Source organism: Quercus robur, chromosome 4 (assembly GCF_932294415.1).
Source record: "Quercus robur chromosome 4, dhQueRobu3.1, whole genome shotgun sequence".
NCBI classification, from domain to species: Eukaryota; Viridiplantae; Streptophyta; class Magnoliopsida; order Fagales; family Fagaceae; genus Quercus; species Quercus robur.
The window spans coordinates 22,624,384-22,648,692 of NC_065537.1; the positions used below are offsets into that span (position 1 = coordinate 22,624,384).

The 24,309-nt window shown below is 33.8% G+C and overlaps 1 protein-coding gene across 1 annotated transcript; it reads left to right on the forward strand.

Moving 5' to 3' along the window:
• Positions 1–22,008, forward strand: LOC126720885 (putative callose synthase 8). Its single transcript, XM_050423730.1, has 41 exons — positions 1–554; positions 1,434–1,534; positions 2,471–2,589; positions 2,700–2,787; positions 2,934–3,032; positions 3,170–3,289; positions 3,470–3,562; positions 3,638–3,729; positions 4,042–4,168; positions 6,134–6,271; positions 6,385–6,461; positions 6,541–6,700; positions 7,588–7,713; positions 7,806–7,923; positions 9,073–9,401; positions 10,054–10,106; positions 10,193–10,253; positions 11,104–11,185; positions 11,282–11,331; positions 11,554–11,640; positions 11,704–11,835; positions 11,922–12,016; positions 12,101–12,185; positions 12,267–12,427; positions 12,669–12,792; positions 12,895–12,986; positions 13,099–13,234; positions 13,596–13,747; positions 15,265–15,371; positions 15,465–15,656; positions 15,765–15,833; positions 16,016–16,184; positions 16,292–16,403; positions 16,534–16,653; positions 16,724–16,839; positions 18,252–18,335; positions 18,670–18,782; positions 18,861–19,090; positions 19,600–20,448; positions 21,265–21,450; positions 21,541–22,008. Exons 1-41 carry the CDS (start codon positions 302–304, stop codon positions 21,769–21,771), a joined length of 5,928 nt encoding a protein of 1,975 aa, XP_050279687.1. The 5' UTR covers positions 1–301; the 3' UTR covers positions 21,772–22,008.
• Positions 22,009–24,309: the final 2,301 nt, after the last annotated feature.

A 24,309-nucleotide genomic window follows, 5' to 3' on the forward strand; every position in this document is an offset into this window, starting at 1 on the left:
AATCCCAAAGGCCAACCAAACCAAACTCCTTACTTTTTCTCTTCCTTCCTTCCTTCTCTCAGACCAAAGAAGAAAAAGCTTCAAAAGCAAAAGCTAAAGATCACAATCTTCTTTCCAATCACAACATAAAGCTTTAGGAAAAAGAAAAGCAGACTCAAAGCCAAAGCAAACCCATTAAGCAAACGTTTATTCACAAAGAAATCTTACACACATACATTCATATTAGTAGTAATATATACACTGCACCCATGTCTCTTTCCTACTCTTACTCTTACTCTTTCTCAATATTCCAAACAACCCAATGTCGTCAGAGATTGTGGTTGCAGACCCTGGCTATGATTATGAAGGTGACTATGACACGGTCACAGAGTACACAGCACCAACAACTGTTACAAGGCCAATTATTTTTGGTTCTGAACATGATATTGATGATCATTATGTCCCTGAGCCGTTTGAGAGTGAAAGGTTGCCTCCCACTTTGGAATCCGGAATCCAAAGGTTTCTTCGTGTTGCTAATTTGATTGAACGAGAGGAGCCTCGTATTGCTTATCTTTGTAAGTTCAAGAATTGTGTGAATTTTTGGGCAATTGGGTTTGATCTATTTATTGATTTTATTGTGTTAATTACTAGTTCTTTGTTGGATATTATTGGCTTTGAATGTGAATGAAGGAATAGAATGTTTTAAGCTAATTAATGCATGTTATGTTGGTTCACAAGTATTGAACAATTGGAGAAAAGTGTTTTTTTTTTTTTTTTTTTTAAATAAATTACAATTGTAAAAAAAAAAAAAAAAAAAAAAAAAGGCTATACCATTCTTGTTCTAATTGAGGTTGAATTGGATGAAATTAATCACTATTTTGGACAAACCCATTTCCATAAATGGTATTTTATTAAACTAGTAGCAAGGCCAAATGATTGGATCAGGAACAATTGGAGGAGGGATCTTCTGTTTACTTGAATTTCAAAGCTTAATGATTTTTTAAGTAGCATTTCTTATTTTTGCTTTCTTCTTCTTTTTCCTCAGCAAGCAAAAGAGACAAATAATGTGTGTGGCATTATTTCACATGAATTTAAAGTACTTAAAAAAAAGAGTTTCTTGTAAGAAGTTGGAATTAATTTGATCTAGATTAAGGGAGCCTCCCAGTAGCTTCTTTCTTTTCTTTGAATTGACACTTAGTAAGATGAGTAATTATTTAGCATCTCGGGAACAATGATCTCTCCTCTCACATAATAGTGGTTCTTTTTTTTTTTTTTTTTTTAATTCAATTCATAGTAAGTCCCACCATTCATGTGAGAGGAGAGAACATTGCTCTGGGTGTATTGAATAATTTTTCTAGAAGAAGGGGTAGAACTTAATCCTGAAAAAGATTGAAGTTTTACTTAGAACTATGGCATAGTGTATTTTGCATTGCTTAGACAATTTTCCTTGGCAGGCCGCTTCCATGCCTTTATGATAGCACATTACACGGACCGCAATTCGAGCGGACGGCGTGTTCGACAATTTAAAACGTCACTACTTCAACGACTTGAGCAGGTAGTCACCCCCATTGAAGCTAGCTTGTCCTATAAATCTGGGAAGTTCCTTCTTAGGTGGTTTCATAGATTTCCTTTTCTTACATCTTGCTTGCATTGATATGTGGTCAACTAGCTTTATTTTTGTTTAGTCTTGTCTTGTATTCACCAGATAATATAAATACTTACAGTTAGCCAATGAAAGTTTGATTTTGATTTTTAATGTTAATGGTTATGATCTCTGCTACTTACCTTAAGCATTAGCCCTGTCTTTAACATAATTTTATGCTTCCCTTCCTTACCTCTCACTCACTTTGTTCACGCTAGAATAAAAGAGTGGAGCAAGAGTAAGATGAACCTGTAACATATCTATAATAGTTTAGCATTTAATTTAATACGTATTTGTTCAAGCCTCAGAAGTAACAAAGAAACTTAATCCATCGGGGAATGTTTCTAGCTTCCCCATTTACTACTCTCATTCTTTCAAAACCTTCCACTAAATTACTAAATAAAATGAAAAAAAAAAAAAAAAAATCTTCCACTAAATTAGTTTCTTTTAGTTACTTAAAGTTTGACCCATGGTCAAAGTTAAAGCTGATAACTTAAACCTCTCTTAAACTTTCAGAAGGTGATTATGTAGTACAAATTAAGATTGATGGTAGAGATGATGCTTCAAATCACTTTTTCACCACTAATGTCATTCCAACTACTTATATTGGATTACATGTCATTGTTTTATGCTCCTTATCTGGAAACCAATTTAAGCAGAACCTTCTTAGTTGTGAAGCAATGCAGTTTCCCTTTTGTGAGCTCTTGGAACATTAAGAGCATCACCAAGCATAATTATTTTCTGGAGTATCATATTTTCCAACTGTGTCTATTCCCTTTTATTTCTTTGTTTCATTTCAGCATTTTCCGTTCTAAATTTTCATGTCTCTCGTCTTTGTTGAAATCATAGGATGAAAGAATCACAATTAGGAAAAGGAAAGAAATGAGTGATATACGTGAACTCAAACGTGTATATCATGCATACAAAGATCTGATCAAACCTGGTGGAGTACTTGATTTAGAAATCAGGTAATCAAGACTCTTTTTTTAGATTATGTGTGCTTCTGTTCAGGTAAATTTAAAGTGTTCCAGGTTGTGTTCCCTAAGCCTAATTAATCTGAGGACTTTATTTCAATTAGTGACAAAGAGAGGTGGATTCATGCACGTTATATTGCTTCTGTTTTGTTTGAAGTGTTGGAGGCACTTACAAATGCAGCTGATCCTCAGGTGCTCCACCCCCCACCCCCTCTCTTTTGTGTATTCATTTATCTTTTATTTTGTTTCTAGTATTTTTGGACTAAACAAAACATTAACAGTTCCAGAGGAGATATAATTTTTTTTCTTAGTTTGATTTTTTTGTTACCTCACAATAGGCCCTTGCTGATAGAGAGAGCATCCACACAAATTTTGAGTACAACATTCTGCCACTTGATAATGGAAGCATCCAGCAACCGATTATGCAACTACCTGAGGTCTGATGCCGGATGGATAATCTAAAATTTTTTTTATCCATTTAATCTGCTGAGTGATCATATCAGGACATGGTGCTTCTTGCCTAAGTTGTAGTAGAGTTGAATAAGTATGCTAATACACTAATGAAATGATACAGATTGTGGCTGCAATTGCAGCCATCCGCAATATTCGTGGTTTACCTTCAGTCCAAGATTTTCAGAAACGGGGGAGAGTCAGAGATTTGTTTGATTTTCTTCAGTATTGGTTTGGATTTCAGGTTATTTATTCTTGATTTTTGGTTTTACTTCCTTTCTTATTCTTCTATACTGTATCACATGGTTTCACAAGAAATATGAAATTGACAACTTGGAACTTGATGAAATAGTCCTCAATTTTCTAAGCTGCCGCTTTCAGACACTGAAGATTTTCCCTGATATCATTACTGTGTTTTGATCAGGAATATAATGTAGCTAACCAGAGGGAGCATCTGATTCTACTCCTTGCTAACAAGCACATTCGGCAAAAAAATCTGAAGACATCTAACTCAAAGGTGTCTTTTCTATTAGTTTGTAAATTTTGATATTACTTTCTTACCTTGTAATGTTTGATAATCTTATTTTGACAGTTAGTAGATGGTGCTGTGGATGAATTGATGGCAAAGTTCGTTAAAAATTACATAAATTGGTGCAAATTTTTGGGGAGAGAAAGCAACATAAAGTAAGATATGTGATCTAGTTTGCTCCTTTCTTTGCATCAAAGAGAATATAAATCTTAGTCCATTGTTCTTATGATAACAAAATAATGTAATTTCCTATCTTTCTTACTCATAGTTATTATTTTTGGAAAAATATTGCAATTAATTTGTTTCTTATTGCTTGTTACGCATGTTATTTTTTTAATATCCTTTTTGTTATATGCTCCTAGTCTGTTTTCCCATTTCTCTCTTTATTTTTCACAACTTTCTTTTTTTATAATTTATTTTAGTCCTTCAGTTTATTTTTTACTACAATATATTATTTGTCTGTGCAGGTTGCCTTTTGTGAAACAGGAAGCACATCAATATAAACTCTTATATATAGGGCTTTACATTCTTATATGGGGGGAGGCTGCAAACTTGCGTTTCATGCCAGAGTGCCTCTGTTATATTTTTCACCATGTGAGCTGAAACTTTATTGCTGTTCTCAGTGTAAATAATCTTAGCTTGGTCTTTTTATTGTAGGTCGAACTTGAAGTACATCTCTACATGTTTACATTTCAATAGTACATAGTATTGTTAACTTGACTAGCTAGGAAGCACAAATACATAAATGGGATACATATACGATACGTTCTGCACATGGTGATATGTCAATTCTTTAAAATTTAGGGTATGATACTGCAGGGATACTTTAATTAATCATTATATAAGTATTTTTAAATACATATTATGCTATGTTATAGTTTAAAGATCAACAACAAATTCTAAAGGGTGTAAAATACGTCTAAATAATGAAACAAAAGTAGAGGCTTTTCATAGAGAGAAAGTGAGTGAGAGGGAGAGTTAAAATAATTGGATACATCTCCAATACAGAAACAGCTGCTAGTTTGAAATATCCATGCTTCTTAGTTGATTAGAAAACTTATTCTTGGGGGAGGCTGCAAACTTGCGTTTCATGCCAGAGTGCCTCTGTTATATTTTTCACCATGTGAGCTGAAACTTTATTGCTGTTCTCAGTGTAAATAATCTTAGCTTGGTCTTTTTATTGTAGGTCGAACTTGAAGTACATCTCTACATGTTTACATTTCAATAGTACATAGTATTGTTAACTTGACTAGCTAGGAAGCACAAATACATAAATGGGATACATATACGATACGTTCTGCACATGGTGATATGTCAATTCTTTAAAATTTAGGGTATGATACTGCAGGGATACTTTAATTAATCATTATATAAGTATTTTTAAATACATATTATGCTATGTTATAGTTTAAAGATCAACAACAAATTCTAAAGGGTGTAAAATACGTCTAAATAATGAAACAAAAGTAGAGGCTTTTCATAGAGAGAAAGTGAGTGAGAGGGAGAGTTAAAATAATTGGATACATCTCCAATACAGAAACAGCTGCTAGTTTGAAATATCCATGCTTCTTAGTTGATTAGAAAACTTATTCTTGGGTTTGAAAGCAAACTACACTAACCAAAAAATCCAGACAAACCTGTTTATTTGAGTACTCCTGGAAACTGTTGGAATATGTTAGACCATGGTTTCTGAAAGACTCCATTGTATTATCATCTCACCTACAACTTCACAGCATTTATATTAAGAATACACCAGTTCTATTACGTTGAACTTAAACAAAAGTTTGTTACAACAATGCAGAACGACAAAGGTACATTAAGACATCTCTAAGTTTCTTATTATTAGGATTAGAATTTTGGTTATATAATTAAATTCATCATTTTCTAATTGCTCAAGTTTTTGGGATAATTAGTAATTTATCATGGTATCAAATCTGTTGATACCACTCTACCTCCAACTCATAAGTTAAAAAACCCATGCGTTAAGCTCCATTTATTATTCAATATGGGACTTCACTCACACATGTAACCCAACAATGATGCCTTAAATAAATGCTTGGCTATGAGCAAACTGCACTAAGGACACATTTGCTTTATTAATTTCCAAATAATCATTGTCTGGTCTGTACTGTCTTTCTAGATTATAATTCTTTTGAATTAACTTCTGAATCTGTTTGAAGGAATTATGGAAGCCTTTCATTATATAGTGACTTTCAATTCCACATACAATATGTGGCAAGAAAATCTGAATTCTTTTAATTCTTCTGCCATTGTTTCATCAAACTATTTGAAATTTCGTTTTAACATACATGATAATTGACTTTTGAGCATGACTATAGTTTAGTACATAGAACTAGTATTTAGTCTAATGGTCAATTAAAGTATACGAAAAGTTATACCTCTTGAGCTATTCACTAATTGAGCAACTAGTGTCTTTATTAAACTTGATGCTTTCCTTTGCACTCTTAAGTTATACATTTAAGGTAATGCATGTGAAAATTAATTTACATATTAATGTTTCATGTCTTATTATTCATTTTATTTCTTTATTTGATTAAGATGGCATATGAGTTGCATGGTATGTTAAGTGGTGATCTGAACTTAACAACTTGGGAGAAGGTTATGCCAGCATATGGAGGACAGCCAGAATCCTTCCTTAACAATGTAGTTAGCCCCATATACAGGGTTATAAGTGAGGTACTTCTTGATTGTACACTATTACTGTATTTGTTCCTGACCTAGAACTGATTTTCTTGTCTTTTTCTTTCATTCTTATTTTATGTAACTAATTTTCTTGTCCAAAACTGAAGGAAGCAAAGAAAAGCAAAAATGGGACAGCTGACCATTCTACATGGAGGAACTACGATGATCTGAATGAGTATTTCTGGTTAGAATAATTCTGTGTTTGTTTGCCAAGTTGGGTTCAAGAAATTAGAAGAAGGTAGTTATATCTACAATTTCTGCAGGTCTCCTGATTGTTTTCAAATTGGTTGGCCCATGCGTCTGGACCACAATTTCTTTTGTGTACAACCTTCAAGCAAACCTAAAGCTAAGAAAACTCTGGCATCACATAATACCGTAGAAGAAAGGATGAATAGAGAAGTGAATGAAGATGAAGAACTAGGGGTAAATTATGTTTATTAATACTACTATTTATTGCAATAAATAGTATAATATTTTCCTTATTGCTAAATGAAATATATATATATATAACTCGTTAAAGAGACAATAAAGCATGTTTTTACTAGTATAGACATAGATATATAAGTGGTTGTATAATTCTTTCTTCATTTAATAAAATATTAATTATCTATATAAAAATAAATATATAAGTTTTTGTTTCGTTTCACATGATATAATAATTTACTTTCTAGTTTCTAGTACTTCTTATGTCCTACCCGGATATTATGACATGAATGGCTGTTTGCTCTGCACAGTGAGAATCTTGGAGAAGTCTCTGGGTTCAAGAATTTTGACAGCAAAATTCACTGTTTCTGGCTTGCTTAAGAGATGGAAACCTGAAATTTAAAAAACTGGCCATTTTTCTATCACATGAAATGATACTTGATTCCGGAATTAATTCTCAGCTAATACTAGGATCTAATATATTATGAGTGATCCTTGGTATGTGGAAATAGATTGTGTCATCAACATTATAAATATTATAGCATATTCATAATAGAAACACATTTGGAACCAAAATTTTATAAAATGTTTGTATCTTTGATAAACATTATAGAACTATCTTGCTTCAAGTTATCGGATGCATGAGTTTCAATGGAGTTTATCCTATGTGACTAGTGTGGAAAAGTAAGATTGCTTTCACCTTTCCTCAGCTGAGGCTGTTCTTGTCTTTTGCAAATACAAGACCAATACTTCTAGTTCTGCCCTTTTTTATCCAATGGGCGTGGGAAAAAGAATATTATTTATGGATTTTTTCTTCCAATTGCATGACTCTTCTGCTTTAGTTGATACCCTATTCTTAAAGTCTCTCACATATTCTTTTCCCACAGGTAACTATGGAGGAAGTTCAAGAAAAAAAATGGTTAGGGAAGACAAATTTTGTAGAGATCCGTTCATTTTGGCAGATTTTTAGGAGTTTTGATAGAATGTGGAGTTTTTTCATTCTATCCCTTCAGGTGTGTCTAGAACCTATAATGCATGCCTTTTGGATTGCATGCTTCTTGTGATGGTTTTTGCCATATTGATTGATAATTTCTGTTCTTCCTAGGCAATGATAATTATGGCATACCATGATGTGGCATCTCCACTTCAGATGTTTGACACAGTAATATTTGAGGACATTCTGAGCATCTTCATTACCTCTGCCATACTTAAACTCATTCAAGGTATGATACCAGCATCTTACTGTGGGATTATTAAAACAGATAAGGTGAAAAAAATAAAATTTTACTAGGTTCTACAAAATTTTACCTCTTTTTCCAAATTTCCTCTTAACCCAATTGTAATATTTATCAAAAGATTGGCATTGAGTCACCATATGTTTGGTTTATGTGCATAAACCATCACAAAAGCTTTTTTAAAGGTGCCTGTTACATTTTAATGGGTTTGCTGTCAGAAGCAGCTATATTTGGTGTTGCTTTATATATCAAACCCACTTTTTCTTAGACTTCAATGTACCTTGTGAAATTCACTGAATGGTTGTCTGCTTTTCCCAATTTCCCTAAAGGTCATTGGCTGTTCTTCCTACTTTGAGTTCTGTTATCAGAAGACAACATGCAGTATTTACAGCAATGTAACATTGTTTGTTTTGGCAGGATAGTTTAGCATGTGTAATGGTTGTACTATTATCCTTCAAACAAAAAAGATATTTTCTCATTAAAACTAACCTAGTTCATGAACATGTTCTTTTTCGGTTTCTCTGAAAAGTGTATAAATTTTGAAGATAGTGGGCTCTCTTTAGTGCCATATCCTCTAGTCATCTTTCCATTTTAGATATTGTTACCAACTAAGATTTTTTTTTTACCTAATTAATCCTGGTAGGCTATCTAAAATATCATCTGTTACTTGAGTAAATCTTTCAAGTAGGTCATTCTCTACTATGGTCCTTTTTCTTAATTTAAATACGTTATACTTAATGTTAAGAAGTATAGAAAGAAGTAAAGAAAATATCTGTAAGTGTTTTTTTCTTTTTCAAACCATATGCACCCTTCAAATTTCATCTAAAAGGTGGTCTTTCAAGCTTTATGCACTAGCCAATTTTTAAAACTCTTGAACAGATTTCTTTATATGGAAGAAAGTCAAGAGACATATTATACATTTCTCACTTTTAAGTCAATATTCCAGATGAGGTCTTTCTCTGGTATGGTAACAACATCACGTTAAAAAGTCGGAGGTTTTGGTTGAAATATTTTGGTTTTTATTTTTATTTTTATTTTTATGTAAGTCTGAGTTCAGAAAAGCATCTATCACCTGGCCAGATAGGGAATAAGAGCTACTAGCCTAGAGTGATGGCTAAAAGATATATGTGCTTGCAGCAATTCTTGACATTACCTGTACATGGAAAGCTAGAGGCACAATGCTATGCTCTCAGAAGAGGAAACATGTGATGAAGATGGCTGTTGCAGTGATTTGGACTCTCATTCTTCCTCTGTGCTATGCTAAATCTAGAAGAAAATACACTTGTTATTCCACACAATATGGGAGCTGGCTTGGAGAATGGTGCTTTTCTTCCTATATGGTTGCTGTTGCAATTTTCTTGACAACAAATGCAGTTGACATGGTGTTGTTTTTCGTTCCTGCTGTTAGCAAGTATATTGAGGTCTCAAACTACCGGATATGGACAGTTTTAAGATGGTGGACTCAGGTAAGTTCACGATATATCTTAGTGACTTTCTTGCAATATTCAAGTCAATCTTTTGCTGTTGAATCTGGGGTTTCATACATGTAGTAATAAGATGCGACTTATAAGATCATGATACCATACAATTACTGTTATCACTAGGAAGATCTAATTTGCCCTTTTAATATCATTGAGATTATATCCATCTCAGAACTTGAGTTTTAATTAATGTATCTTTGATTCTTTATCATACTTTCTTCATCGTTCACTATGACAGGATGGTGGGACTAGCTATGTGTACTTCTAGTCACACATTCCTCTTTCAACCTTCTTTTCTCTAGAGAATTTTGTGGATATTGTTTGATGTGGAAAAAGTGGTACAATAGAAATTAACTGAAATTTTTTTGACTATTTGATACATATATCATACGAGAAAATTTAGTAATTCAAAAATGGCATTCGTTTGGAGTTTTCTTCTTAAATGCGGTAAAGATAAATCATTATCATACTTGAGTTTCTCTAACACCCATCCCCACCCCCCCGCCCCCCTCCAACTTCATAGTTGTATGATGCATATGAGTTATCTTATGTTTTCAATTTTATTGAGCTTGGTTTTGTTGACTTAGCGATTTTTTTTGTTTTTTTTTTTTTGAAAATTTTGCTTTTTATCGTGTAGCCTGGAATATATGTTGGACGTGGGATGCAAGAAAGCCAAGTTTCAGTTGTGAAGTATATACTATATAGCCATTCTACATTTTGTTGGTACTGTACTTATGTAAATATTTTCCTAATATATCCTCTCTCTTGCTATATAGGTATACAATTTTTTGGATACTAGTATTGTTAAGCAAATTTTTGTTCAGCTACTTTTTTGAGGTGAGTAGTAATGTGACTGTCTATATTATGAGATGACAATAAAATATTGTGATTTGTAATAAGTCTCATGAGATAAATTAAACTTGATCCACCTTCTCCAGTGGTTTATATTTATTCATGACTGTAAATCTAATGTCTCTGCATGGTTGTGTAATTCGAGAATATGCAAAACCTATCCACATAAACTGGTACTTGGTTCAGCATTCATGTGAAAGACTTGATGTGTTTACTATTTTCAAACGTGGTAGCACCCATTTCTCATTGGCTCCATTATGAATGCTGTAGGGAAAGGTCTTAGGTTTATGCTGAGGATCATCAATTCCAAAACACTAAGCTATTAAGCATAGGACACAAAGTAACTCTCTCTCTCTCTCTCCCAGAAAAAAAAGGTTGGTGCTAATGAGGATCACTAAGCTTGAACGAAAGGCCTCACTTGCAACCTTGCTATGATAGAAGTATCAATCTTTAAAGTCTAAGCTATTCAGAATGTTAGAAACAATCAGTTCCAAGAATTTAAGCTGTCAGGAAGTAGACCAATAATGCATATTACGCACGTACTAACGGGGAAATTAGCATGGGGCTCCAATGCTCCCAAAAATTAAAAAACCATAAAAAAAAAGAAGAAGAGTATTTAACTGAGGAGAAATTGAATCTTCCCTAAATATTTTCTTTTTTTTAATTTTCATATTATTGTGACTGAAGCTTTAAAAGTGCAATGTTATCTCTCATTAGTCAGATTTATTGCGTCAAACAGTATATGCTATCTTTCTCATTTCAACCATATTTAGAAATGCTCAGATGCGAGTTCTCTAATGATTAGTTGTTTCTTATTACCAATATAAAAATGCAGATAAGACCACTCATGGCACCAACAAAACAAATTATGAAAATTGGTGTGAAAAATTATGAATGGCATGAGCTCTTCCCAAAAGGTAGTTGTTATTTCTTTCTATGTTATGTGCCAAAAGAGTAAATTTGAATACCATTGATGTCAACATGTCTGATAAAAATTTGTTCCCCTGTTGCAGTCAAAAGCAATGCTGGTGCAATTGTTGCTGTATGGGCTCCCATAATAGTTGTGAGTTTGATTACAATATCTATGACAGTCCTTTTGATGGTCCGCATTTAGAAGTCTGAGATGGAAACAAGATTGCTGTCAATTATAAAAGTACAAAAGTCAATCAATGAAACTGAACCCTTCTTAGAATGATATTGAAAGCTCTGGGAGAAGCATACTTTTATCTTGCATGATATTTCTGATACTTGGACATTCATTTATTCTGTATTTTGTTTATTCTAGGTGTATTTCATGGACACACAGATATGGTATTCTGTTTTCTGTACAATCTTTGGTGGAGTTTATGGAATTTTGCATCACCTTGGTGAGGTAAGAAGTACATTTCTTATCAAAGTAATGTGATCATGGTCTCACTCTTCTTGTTTCTTACAGATTCGGACATTGGGAATGCTGAGAAGCAGATTTCACTCCTTGCCTCATGCATTCAATGTATGCCTTATTCCACCCCCATCCAGGAATGATCAGAAGAAAAGAAATGGTTTCTTTCAAAAACGATTTCGGAGGGTATGAGGTTTTCACAATGCAATATTATAGAATTACTTTAAGTATCTCTTTCTTTACTTGTCTGATGATTAAACTGATTGTCTCAGGTATTGGAAAATGGAAAAATTGACGATTCCAGGTTTGCTCTACTATGGAACCAAATTATTAGTCATTTTCGATCAGAGGATTTGATAAGCAACAGGTGATTTATTTGTTTCAATTTTTTTTTTGCATTGTTGCGTGATGCATGAGAAAATACCTGAAACAGGTATGTTTCTATGAGCAGGGAGTTGGATTTGATGAGAATTCCTATGTCAGCAGAAATATTTTCTGGCATTGTTCGTTGGCCTGTTTTCCTCCTTGCTTATAAGGTATATTGCTTATATTTTACTGTCTCTGATTTTGCTCTGTGTTGTTTTTCACTTGTAAACATGTCTTCCTATTTATACTAGTTTTCAACAGCCTTGAGCATTGCAAAAGACTTTAAGGGAAAGGATGGGGCTCTTTTCCGAAAGATTAAGAAAGATAAGTACATGTATTCTGCTGTAACGGAGTGCTATGAGTCATTGAAGTACATACTTCAAATTCTTGTTGTGGGCAATCTGGAAAAAAGGTAGAGATGACAACATTTTTGGTTAAACATACTGTTCCATATAAAAATTTTTGTGGATAGAAAATTTTTATAGATTTAGCTAGTATTTTATGGCAAATTTTTACTTCTTTTGTCCCCCCTCCCACCCCTGTGGGTCCTTGGTAGGCAAATGTAGTGAGAGTTGTGTATGCCATTTTGCTAGCTCCTCACTTCTAACCTTTTTCCTTGTGGATGTAATGCTATATTCTGCATCGCTTTCCAGGATAATATCTGCCATAGTAAATGCAATCGAAGAAAGCATTGGAAGATCGAGTCTTCTTCAGGACTTCAAGATGAAAGAACTACCAACTGTATTAACAAAATGTATCGAATTAGCTGAACTTCTGGTAATTGTTGCATCCACCGCAAAGCTACTATAATAATGTTTATAATGAATTTTTTAGTCAATACTTGATAGCATATTGACTTTTAGTATCAAATGTTTTAAGATCGAGGGAAATGAAAGCCATCATGATAAAGTTGTGAAAGCTCTCCAAGATATTTTTGAGCTTGTAAACAATGATGTGATGAATGATTCCAGGTTTGGTGTGCTTAGAGTTTAGTACCATCTTTGAGTTTATTATTATTATCATCATCAAGATAGATTAATTCTAATGCTCAAGTTCACTATTTTTCATTTTAAATGTGGGCAGAATATTGGACTTTCTCTACTCATCCCAGAAGATAGAGGGTGATTTCAATGATATTGCACCACAATTATTTGCATCATTTGCTGACAAGAAATCTATCCATTTTCCCTTGCCAAATAGCAATCCATTGGATGAACAGGTGATTGTGATGTTCATTACTTCTTTCAATAATGTTTTCCTTTAATTCTTCTTTTTAGTTGCTTGGGCTTGTTCATCATACCTAGGCTTCAATCATTTATTTGGTTTGTAATCTTGGAAGCACGGTTTCTTTATAATAGGCACTGTACCGGTTTGGCCGTATGTGATACACCACTGCTGCTTGATGTTTGCATCAGTCATGTCTATCCATATCCCCTGTTCACATCAGTGTTCATGGCTTGTTATCTTTAACATGCACAGCTTTGCCTGTCCACTTCCTCAATACATGGATTAGCATTATATAATATGCGGCCTGCAGTTGTAAGAATTAGATAAATACTAATTAAAGTTTTCAATGGCAGATCAAGCGTTTTCATTTGTTGCTTACCATCAAAGACACTGCAATGGACATACCTTCAAACTTAGAGGCAAGGAGGCGTATTTCATTCTTTGCTACTTCTCTCTTTATGGATATGCCCAGTGCTCCTAAAGTGCGGAATATGCTTTCATTCAGGTCAAATTTGTTATCTCCCATTTTTGTTCTTGGTACATTCAACATGTGTTTACTTCATGTATTTACTTTCTAGGCCACTTCATTTCTATATACAACAATGTAATTAGTTCTCTTTGAAAAAGTTTTTTTTTTTTTTTTTTAATTGCTGAATAGAATGAAAATATAATTGTCAATAGTATTGAAACTAATGCTAATTATCCTACTTTTATGGGCACCATGTAGTCCATATCTCCGACTTATGCTTCAGAAGAAATAAAACTAAAATATTTTGTTTTAGTTTTAACTTTTCCTGTTCTTGATGCTTGGGTCTAAAGTTCATAATTTGTTTTCCTTTCCATATGATCTGTACAATTTCCCTGTTATGGTGCAATATGAAAGATTAAAAGTACTAAAATATAAGAATAAAAAATTATGAAGGCTAAGTAGGCAAACACTAGATTTTGGAATCAGCGAAGAATAACATTCCATATAGGATCAAGATGAGGAGTGATTGTCAGTACTTGCACCTCATAGGATTTCAAAGAGCACTTGTAGGTAGAAGAAAGCATTATGCCTTTTTTTTTTCAAGGTTATTAGAGAAGAGAGCTGATTTATTAAAATAACATGAGAGCTCTTATGAGTTGTTGGTGGTAAGATTATGTTATAATTTATTTCATTGAGAAAAACCAAACATCCAAATTATAAGGCCACTTTAACAAATTGGGTTGTAAAGGACTCAATTTAAAATTTAATCAGTCACTAAAATAGATTTACCAAAATAAGAGTTGAAGGACATGTATTATAGTATCTGTAGAACCATGTAATCAACCCCTTTATTTGCACGAATGCATTTTACAAAGAAACAGAAGTTACATCTCTTTTCCATTTCTGTTAAGAGTCCTTATTAGTTTCCACACCCCTTAGGAAACTGAAAATTGTTTAATTCCTACAAGATGCTCAAATTGAAAAGGCCCAATAAGCAAGTATTTTGGAAAACGATGATATGGTACGTCACAGTTTTAGAACTCATATTATGTAACTTGTCCAATCTGCTACAAATCAATGATTGCTGGAAATAATAGCTTAATAATTGTGTTTAAATAAAAACTTTATTTAGGTGCAGGCATTGTGAAAATTGATCAGATAAATATCATACTCTTTTAGGAAGAAAGCAAAATCCTTGTTAAAGTATTCACACTGTTAGAGTCCAAATTGTTGAATGTCTTCCCTCACAGGCACATCACTAACTAGCCAGTGTTTATGCATTTATAGAGTAACACATGTTCATTTTTCACATGGCGTATCTGTGAAAGTAGTATAAGAATTCTAGTATGTCATAACTCATAAGTGATGAGATTTTAATATACCATAAAGCAATTTCTTGAATCTGACAAATTCAACTTATCTTTAGCATTCATTCCACAGGTGCAATCTTTTGTATGTAATTGAAATTGATATCTTATCATTCTATTCCCCACTTTTTGTGGCAGTTATATAAACATCTACTCTAATCTTTATAGTTGTTCTTATTGGTACAGTGTCATAACTCCACACTACATGGAAGATATTAATTTTTCAAAAAAGGAGCTTTATTCAAGCAAGCAAGGGGTTTCCATAATCTTTTATATGAAAAAGATATTTCCAGGTTACTATAAGATTGGAATTTGTTAATATATTTTAGTCATATCTATTCTGATTCAACTCTTAGCTCACAGCTATTTCTTATCCTTTTTCTTAGATGAGTGGAAAAACTTTTTGGAACGCATGGGTTGTGAAGAGCTGGATGTTGAATCAAAGGATGATGAATCAAAGGAGGAGCTTAGGGAGGAAGAGTCAAAGGAGCAGCTTGGGGAGGAAGAGACAAAGGAGGAGCTTAGGGAGGAAGTGCGAAATTGGGCTTCATTCCGAGGACAAACATTAAGTAGAACAGGTGAATGGAAAAGGCTAGAAATCTTTGTAACGTTGGATAGTTATACTAAACATAAGATTATGTAATTGTACTCATTATATTCTCCATTTTATCTTGTGGTTATTGCAGTTAGAGGAATGATGTACTATAGAGAAGCCTTAAAATTACAAGCATTTATTGACATGGCTTCAGAGGAAGGTTTGTGATTGTAAATATGGCTCATAATATTCAGGTGTCTTTGATTGAAATGAGATCATCAATGCATTATATCTTTAATAGAGTGATAGGCCATTCTGATGCCTTACTAGCTATGCTTGAGATTGTTTTTGAACAATGGATTGACTACAATCTTTTGCCACTTACTGATTATTCTCGTCCAGATATTCTTGATGGTTATGATACTGCTGCAAAAGGAAACCATACATTCTCAGCTCAACTAGATGCAGTAGCAGACATGAAATTCACATACGTTATTTCTTGTCAATCATTTGGATCACAAAAAGCTTCTGGAGATCCCCATGCAGATGACATAATTGACTTGATGAAGAAGTACTCCTTTACCCAAAAAAGAAATGATTGCAGAAGTATTCAATCTGTACATGTTATATATAAAATTAGAAGTCATATAACTCAGAATATGCATTTATTGCTTGAAGGTATCCATCTCTCCGTGTTGCTTATGTTGAGGAGAAAGAAGAGATTGTTTCAGGAAAACCTCGAAAGGTTTATTCTTCATTGTTGGTTAAAGCTGCCAATGGTTATGAACAGGTAATATTAGGCTTTGTACTTTAAATGCATGATTGCATCCTCACACTGTCTCTTCTTAGAGTGAATTATAAAATCTAATTATATATATAAATAAACATTTAGTTGTTGAGTATGCTGTTATCTCTTATAGGTTATATATCGCATAAAGCTTCCAGGCCCACCAGATATTGGAGAAGGGAAGCCTGAAAATCAAAACCAAGCCATAATCTTCACTCGTGGTGAAGCTCTCCAAGCAATCGATATGAACCAAGTAGGCTCCTTCTCAAGTGACTAAATATTAACAATTTCCATATTTGTTCTTATGCTGTCTGGTTTTTCAGGATAATTATTTGGAAGAAGCACTGAAAATTAGAAATATTCTGCAAGAGTTTCATCGTCACCAAGGGAGGAGGTCTCCTACAATACTTGGTCTGAGGGAACACATATTCACAGGAAGGTTAGATTTTTTTTCTTGTGTTTTATGTTTCACTTACTATGTCACATACCTAAGTGGTCAATACCATTCAATGGGAATATGAGTGATGGTCAATTGAGTTGGATAAGTAACTCCAAGAAGTGTACAACTTCATGAGTTGCAGTGGTTGAACTGATATGTAAACCCCAAATAGGCTGTTGAATGAATTTAATATTTTTTCACATTAAACAACAAATTCAAGAACACTCACTAAGCTCATGATAAGTTCGGTAGTGTAGTTCAATATGGGAACTTAATTCTTGCTATGGTATAAGCATCATGACCATTTTATGGACTCCATGGGTGTTTAGATTTATAAAATATATCAATACAATGACTGAGATATAAAATCTATGGCCTTGAGCATATATCATTTCAGGAGGAGGTTTTATCACTTGAGTATTTTTTACTCCGACAATATAATGTGTTCCATGAAAATAATTTATTGAGAGAATAGTGTTGGAAATTAGAATAATGGTCAAAATATTAAATTCATCATTTCCTAATATCTTAAAATTTTGGGACAAATTTTAGTTTATCATGGTATCAAAGCAAGTGGTTTTGAGTTCAAACCCTATCTCCACTGTACCTCCCATTAAAAAAGATTAAAAATCACACATGTTGGGGGATAAGTGGGAATATGGACCCACAGGGGAGGGAGTGTTAGAACTTAGAATATTGGTTAAATGATTAAATTCACCATTTCATAATAACTTAAGCTTTAGGGATAAGTGGCAGTATATCAGATAGTAAATCCTTTGTTCTACTGCTTTTTCTCTTCCGTTTCTCCTCTAAGCTTTTTTTTCTCATTATTATTTTTTCACTTTTCTTTCTCTTTCTGCTGAGAATTTCTTCATACATAAGCAAACTTTTTTTTTTTCTAACTAGCTGATGTAAGCACTAGGAATTCAGAAACACCTTTCTATCTGATCACTTCTAATGCAGGACTTAAAGATGCTGACACTAGCATGTATATGAACACCAAGTCTCTGTCAGTAGGCTTCTAAATGAATTGATTTGTAATTTCTAGGCCTGAAAAATTGTGACTTAGTCTGTTCACCTGTAAAACCTTTGAATAATCTGTTTGAGTGAGTTACTAAATGCACTGGAAAGAATATCTGAATTTTTGTTTTATTTAGGTGTTTTTCAACCCAATGATATTTTAAAACTGCTAATGGATAAGCTTCAAAGTGCATGACCTATCTTGCTCAAGTTTTGTTGTTATTCTGACATTTGTGGAAGAAGGAAATCTATAATCATCAGCTTATAGTGAAACTATCGCCAACTAGCATTTATGTTATTTTAAATTGTATATGAAATATAATGATCTCTGAGAATTTATATTAGAAATATCAGAACTTATAGGCTGTCTTCTTTTTTCTATTCCACTGCAGTGTTTCTTCTCTAGCATGGTTCATGTCATATCAAGAGACCAGCTTTGTCACCATCGGTCAACGGATTCTTGCCAGTCCTCTCAGGTAAGGGATACATCATTTCTGTGAGCTCATTCTTAGAAGATAAGGCATGCATGTGTACATGTGGATGTCTCTATGTTGGGTTGATTATTTGCTTGGTATGGTCAAGTAAGCATTGTCTCAGTGGTTTAATTTTTAGTTATCTTTGTAACCTCAAACAAGTTTGGTTGACTTGGTAATCTCAAAACAGCATAAACATTTACTGGTTATATATTTGCAACCATAATATAGTCTTTTTAAGTATTCTTAGATCCTTTGGTTGTATTTTTTAACTCAACTGCGCTTGCCTATGTGCCCCTGCTTAGTTCTCAGTCTTATAATTTTGTTCTAATATCAGGGTACGATTCCACTATGGACATCCAGATGTATTTGATAGGATATTTCACATCACAAGAGGTGGTATAAGTAAAGCATCCAAAACAATTAACTTAAGTGAAGATGTTTTTGCAGGTAAGAATTACTGTAATATTACATTCCCAACATATGGTAAAAATTGATTCACAGTTACATGCATCTGATCTCGTGTAGGATTTAATTCTACTTTACGGCGGGGATGTATTACATATCATGAGTACATGCAAGTTGGGAAAGGTCGTGATGTAGGCCTAAATCAGATCTCAAAGTTTGAAGCCAAGGTAGCTGATGGAAACAGTGAACAAACTATAAGTCGTGATGTACACCGCCTTGGACGGCAGTTTGATTTCTTCCGGATGCTATCTTGTTATTTCACAACTGTTGGGTTTTACTTCAGTAGCCTGGTAAACCATTTCAAACTGCAAAAGCATCCCTTTATTTCTATTAGCATTAGTTAACTGATTACTTTTTCCTTTTCCCCCCCTGAGAAGATTACTTATTAAATTTCTTATCATGCAGAACTTCACTCCCTAAAATTATGTATCTACTAACATATCTGACTTTACAAGGAAAATATATTTGGCTAGGAATATGATAGCTGGAGTGAAAATTTGAAAGATACTAATTATATAATCAGAGAATACTTGTATTAATATTGAGTTGCCAACATCCTTGATGTTCGTCAGTGCTTTGGTTTTCTACATATGCAGATGCATTGTGTTAAGGGGAAATGATGTCTTGTAATGTTCAAGTTGTGTGTTCTATTGAAGTCCATGTTTTTTTTTCCTTCATTATATGTGAAAATGTGAGTGTGCCTTTTGAGGAGTTGATACAACATTCTTATATGTTGCTTTTCTGTTCACTGTTGATGTCATTTTGTGGTTGACTTGAAATTTGCTTTACAAATCCACAGATATCAGTAATTGGAATTTATGTGTTCCTCTACGGACAGCTGTACCTTGTTCTTAGTGGGTTGGAGAAAGCACTACTTATTGAGGCTAAAGTGCGGAACATACAATCCTTAGAAACAGCTCTTGCCTCCCAATCATTTATTCAGCTTGGGCTCCTAACTGGCTTACCAATGGTGATGGAGATTGGACTTGAGAAAGGGTTTCTTACAGCCATTAAAGATTTTATCCTTATGCAATTGCAGCTGGCTTCTGTTTTCTTTACTTTCTCCCTTGGAACAAAAACTCACCATTATGGTCGAACAATTCTGCATGGGGGTGCTAAGTACAGACCCACTGGGCGTAAGGTCGTGGTATTTCATACTAGCTTCACTGAAAACTACAGATTGTATTCAAGAAGCCACTTTGTCAAAGGATTTGAAATATTACTCTTGTTGATTGTCTATGATTTGTTTAGGAGGTCTTACGAGAGCAGCATGGCTTATGTGTTAATCACTTATTCTATTTGGTTCATGTCAATTACTTGGTTGTTTGCACCAATTCTTTTTAATCCCTCAGGGTTCAGTTGGGACAAGATAGTTGATGACTGGAAAGATTGGAATAAGTGGATCAGGCAGCAGGGTGGTATAGGAGTTCAACAAGATAAAAGTTGGCAATCTTGGTGGGATGATGAACAAGCTCATCTTCGTCGATCAGGGCTGGGTTCTAGGTTGATAGAAATACTTCTCTCTTTTCGGTTTTTCATATATCAGTATGGTCTGGTCTATCACCTTGACATATCCCAACAGAGCAAAAATTTTCTGGTCTATGTGCTTTCATGGGTTGTGATTATTGCAGTTTTCCTACTATTCAAGGTAAATTCTTGCCTTGGCCTTTAACCAGGGAATTAGTCTATATGCTTTACTTAATCTTCTTGCATAATATGTTGTGTACATGAAATACATCTCGTAGTCTCAGTAACTATTTTGGTTGAACCTATTGAGAGTATTTGATTAGCAGAAATTACTTCATGAAGAAAATATGAAAATTTAATAGTTTTAAAAATTTATAATTAGATTATTTACTTGAAATAATTTCTGACCTATGAGATATTGGTGGCATTTGAGATTAGTGCATGTCTTAGATAACCTTTTTTGTGATTTGCCTGACACAAAGTCACAAACAAACATGCATGCTCTTTTGTCTTCAGATGCAATTGAAATTATATGTTTTAATTACCTCAGTTTACCAAATAACATATATATATTTTTATAGAACCTGATTCTGGTAACTCTTCTTTAATATCTGAAGAACCACCTATTTACAGCGTGAATGTATGATGACAACATCATTCTGCAGACCTAGTTTCAAAACTTATCTGCAGACACTGTCTAAACCCAACTTATAGTCTTTATTCTGACTGCATCCTTTAATGATAAAATTCCTTGCATATTAACCCAGGACACATGTTATCTATTACAATAAGGACCATATTTGAGAAGGAATAGAATATTCCTTAAAGAGTGCACTACTTTCTTGTAAAACAATTCTTTCTGGCAACATCTGGTTGGCTATAAAAATTTTGTGATACAACAACCTTTTAGGTTTACTTGTTTGCTTATATACTAGTTGCCATAACAGCATGCATGATTTTCTCGAGTCTGTGACATAATTGGGAATATACAATGCAGGCAGTCAACCTGGGAAGACAACTTTTCAGTGCTGATCATCACCTGTGGTTTAGACTATTCAAAGCATTCCTCTTCTTGGGTGTTCTGTCCATAATATTTACTCTTTCCAACATCTGTGATCTATCTTTGATGGATTTAATTGTGTGTTGTCTAGCATTTTTTCCGACCGGATGGGGTTTGATATTGGTAAGTTTGGTTAAAGGAAACTTCTTTCTTGGCACATTTGTTCTTGATTGGTCATTTGTCAACTGATACTTCATTCTTTTTTCTTTTCAGATTGCACAAGCTGCGAGGCCCAAGATAGAGAATACTGGATTGTGGTACTTTATCCGTGTACTTGCTAAAGCTTTTGACTATGGAATGGGTGTCGTTCTTTTAGCACCAATAGCTATTTTGGCGTGGCTCCCAATCATATCTGCATTCCAGACTCGTTTCCTTTTCAATGAGGCATACAGAAGGCACTTGCAAATCAAACCAATTCTTGCAGGGAAAAAGAAGCAAAAATAATATTTCTGGAATTGGAAGCTGATGCAGAGTTTATAGTATATATGTAAATTTTCAAGTTAATACTAACAATTCCTCATACTAAGACTTTTAAGTTTTAACTTATTTAAGTAGTATTACAAAAAATGTAATTATTCATTAAAAAAATTCATAGAGACACATACCAATTAAAAAATGGGGGTTCACATGGATTACTGATATTTACCATTTCATTATATGCAAACTTGACCGTTGACACTATGTGACCATTGTACATATGTATATAGACACTTCCAGTATAATCATTTAAACCCATACAATTTATGAATGCAAGGAATTTTTTTTGCATTTAGCATCATCTTTTTTATAACATTTTAATTAGTTGTCAAGTCTACAAAACTATTTAGCAAACTAGTATCTTGAGGGTCTAAAACTCGAGTTTCTAAGACTTGAGCTGCAAGTGGTGGCAATCTAACATGGAAAAAAATCCATGTGTAACTCGAGTTCCACCATTCTCCAGATCTCTGCATTTGTTCTTCTTCTTCTTCCTTTATTATTTTTCTTCTTCCTTCCATTCTTCCTCTGTTCTTCTTCTTCTTTCTTTTGAATCTGTTCTTTTTCTTCTTCTTCCTTCTGGCTCTGGCTTCCTTTTCTTCTTCTTCAAATCTACTTCTATAGAACTCAAGTCTAAAAAACTCGAGTTTCACATGGATAAATTGCTCCACCTCAGCCCTAGAACTTGAGTCTTAAAGGCTCGAGTTTGTCACCAAACTTGAGTCTCAAAGACTTGAGATGCTATTTCATAAATAGCTTCAAAAACGTGCTTGCTAACGAAATAATTTTCTGAAATTATGCTATATGGCAAATTTCCCTTGAATGCAAGGTGTTTTTATGTGTTAGTTTCTCATGAACTCAAATTCTTAAATTTCCTCTCTCTCTCTCTCTCTCTCTCTCTCTCTCTCTCTCTCTCTCTCTCTCTCTCTCTCTCTCTCTCTCTCTCTGTGGAAATTAAGAATTTGGTTCCTAACTTTTGTATTGTGTATCAATTTGGTCCCTAATGTGTCAATTTAGTCTATAACATTTAAGGGTTGTGTGTTTGTTATTAAGTCAAGAATAGAAAATACTGATGTAACTAGCGATACAAATAAAAAATTATTCTAATGCCACGTGTCCTAAACTAAAAAAAAAATCCACATGTATACAAAACATATCTTCAATCTTATTTCCTCTTGGTACTTTTTCATTTTTCCAATCATCACCGGAAATGATCTCTCTCTCTCTCTCTCACACACACAAACTATATAAGCCACAAAGAAAAAATCTCATTTTCTTGGCACTCTTAATAGAAGCCAAAAACAGGCCATTTGATTTTAATTTTTTTCAAAGACCATAGTATTAGTGCCTAATAGTATTACATTGTCACACACTATAACAACCCAGTATAATTCAATTCAATCTTTATGAAGGAAAAAAAAAAAAAAAAAAAAAGCCTCACTCTCGCTCTCTCTAGTCTGTTCTTTGTCCCTAACCTCCATTGCCAGTCACTAAACATCCTGTTTGGTTTCAAAAAGTGGTGCATTCACTTTTTATTTTCTATATTCAAATCTTGAATTTGAATATAAGAAAAGGCATTTATTTTCACACATGGTGGTATTTGGTAAATTGTTTTGAATAAATTTGCATTACACCAACCAAGGCATGGGGGAATGTATATGTGGTTGGATCTGGACCCTACATGTGGAGTGGCTGTGAGTAGAGGAAGAGGAAATGTTGGCTACAAAATCCTATCATTGGCCTATGCCAAAGTCGTGACTGCCTTGGGAAGGAAGTAAGATATGCATCTGACATGGTACTAAAGCACTCACAAAATAGAGATAGTGACTTTCTAAGGTCAGTAGCTATAAGAACACCCTTTATTGGTTGAGTGCATGTTGGACCACTTTAGAGACACATTTATCACCTACAGTACTTCTGATGTCCCTCTCATTGCTCAAGAGTTGTTCCCCAGGTAGTGGCAAAGTCACCTACTTGTATGCCACAGTGCCATGTTGGCGTATTCTCTCTCCTCTAGTCACTTAATAGTACCCTAGCTGTAGGAAGGTCAAAAAATAGGAAAATGATGGTTTGACACCTGTCTTTGTACTCAGCCATATTCCTCCGATTATAAGAGGAAAATGCAGCTGGACTTTTAAGGTAAGATTCCAAGTAGATCTTTTGAGAAGAGAGTAGAAAGTTGATAAGATACGAAGGTAGAAAACAAGGTCTCTCTTTTAAGGAAGAACACCCTTATTGTACAAGAGTTACCTCTTCTTAGGGTTTTTCATCCTTTGCTCAAACCGTGGTTTTTCATCCCTTTTGTTAGGATTTTCCACGTATATCTTGTGTCAACTTTACCATTTTTGCAATCACTTTCTCCTTCTCTAACCTTTGTGATGTCAAAGCTTGTACCTTTGTCACTCATAAGCTTTTTCATTTAAATCTATTGTTAGATAACTTATTTTATCTCTTATATAAGCTTAAATCTAACTTGCACGTACATTTTTGGGGACTCCATTGGGGAAT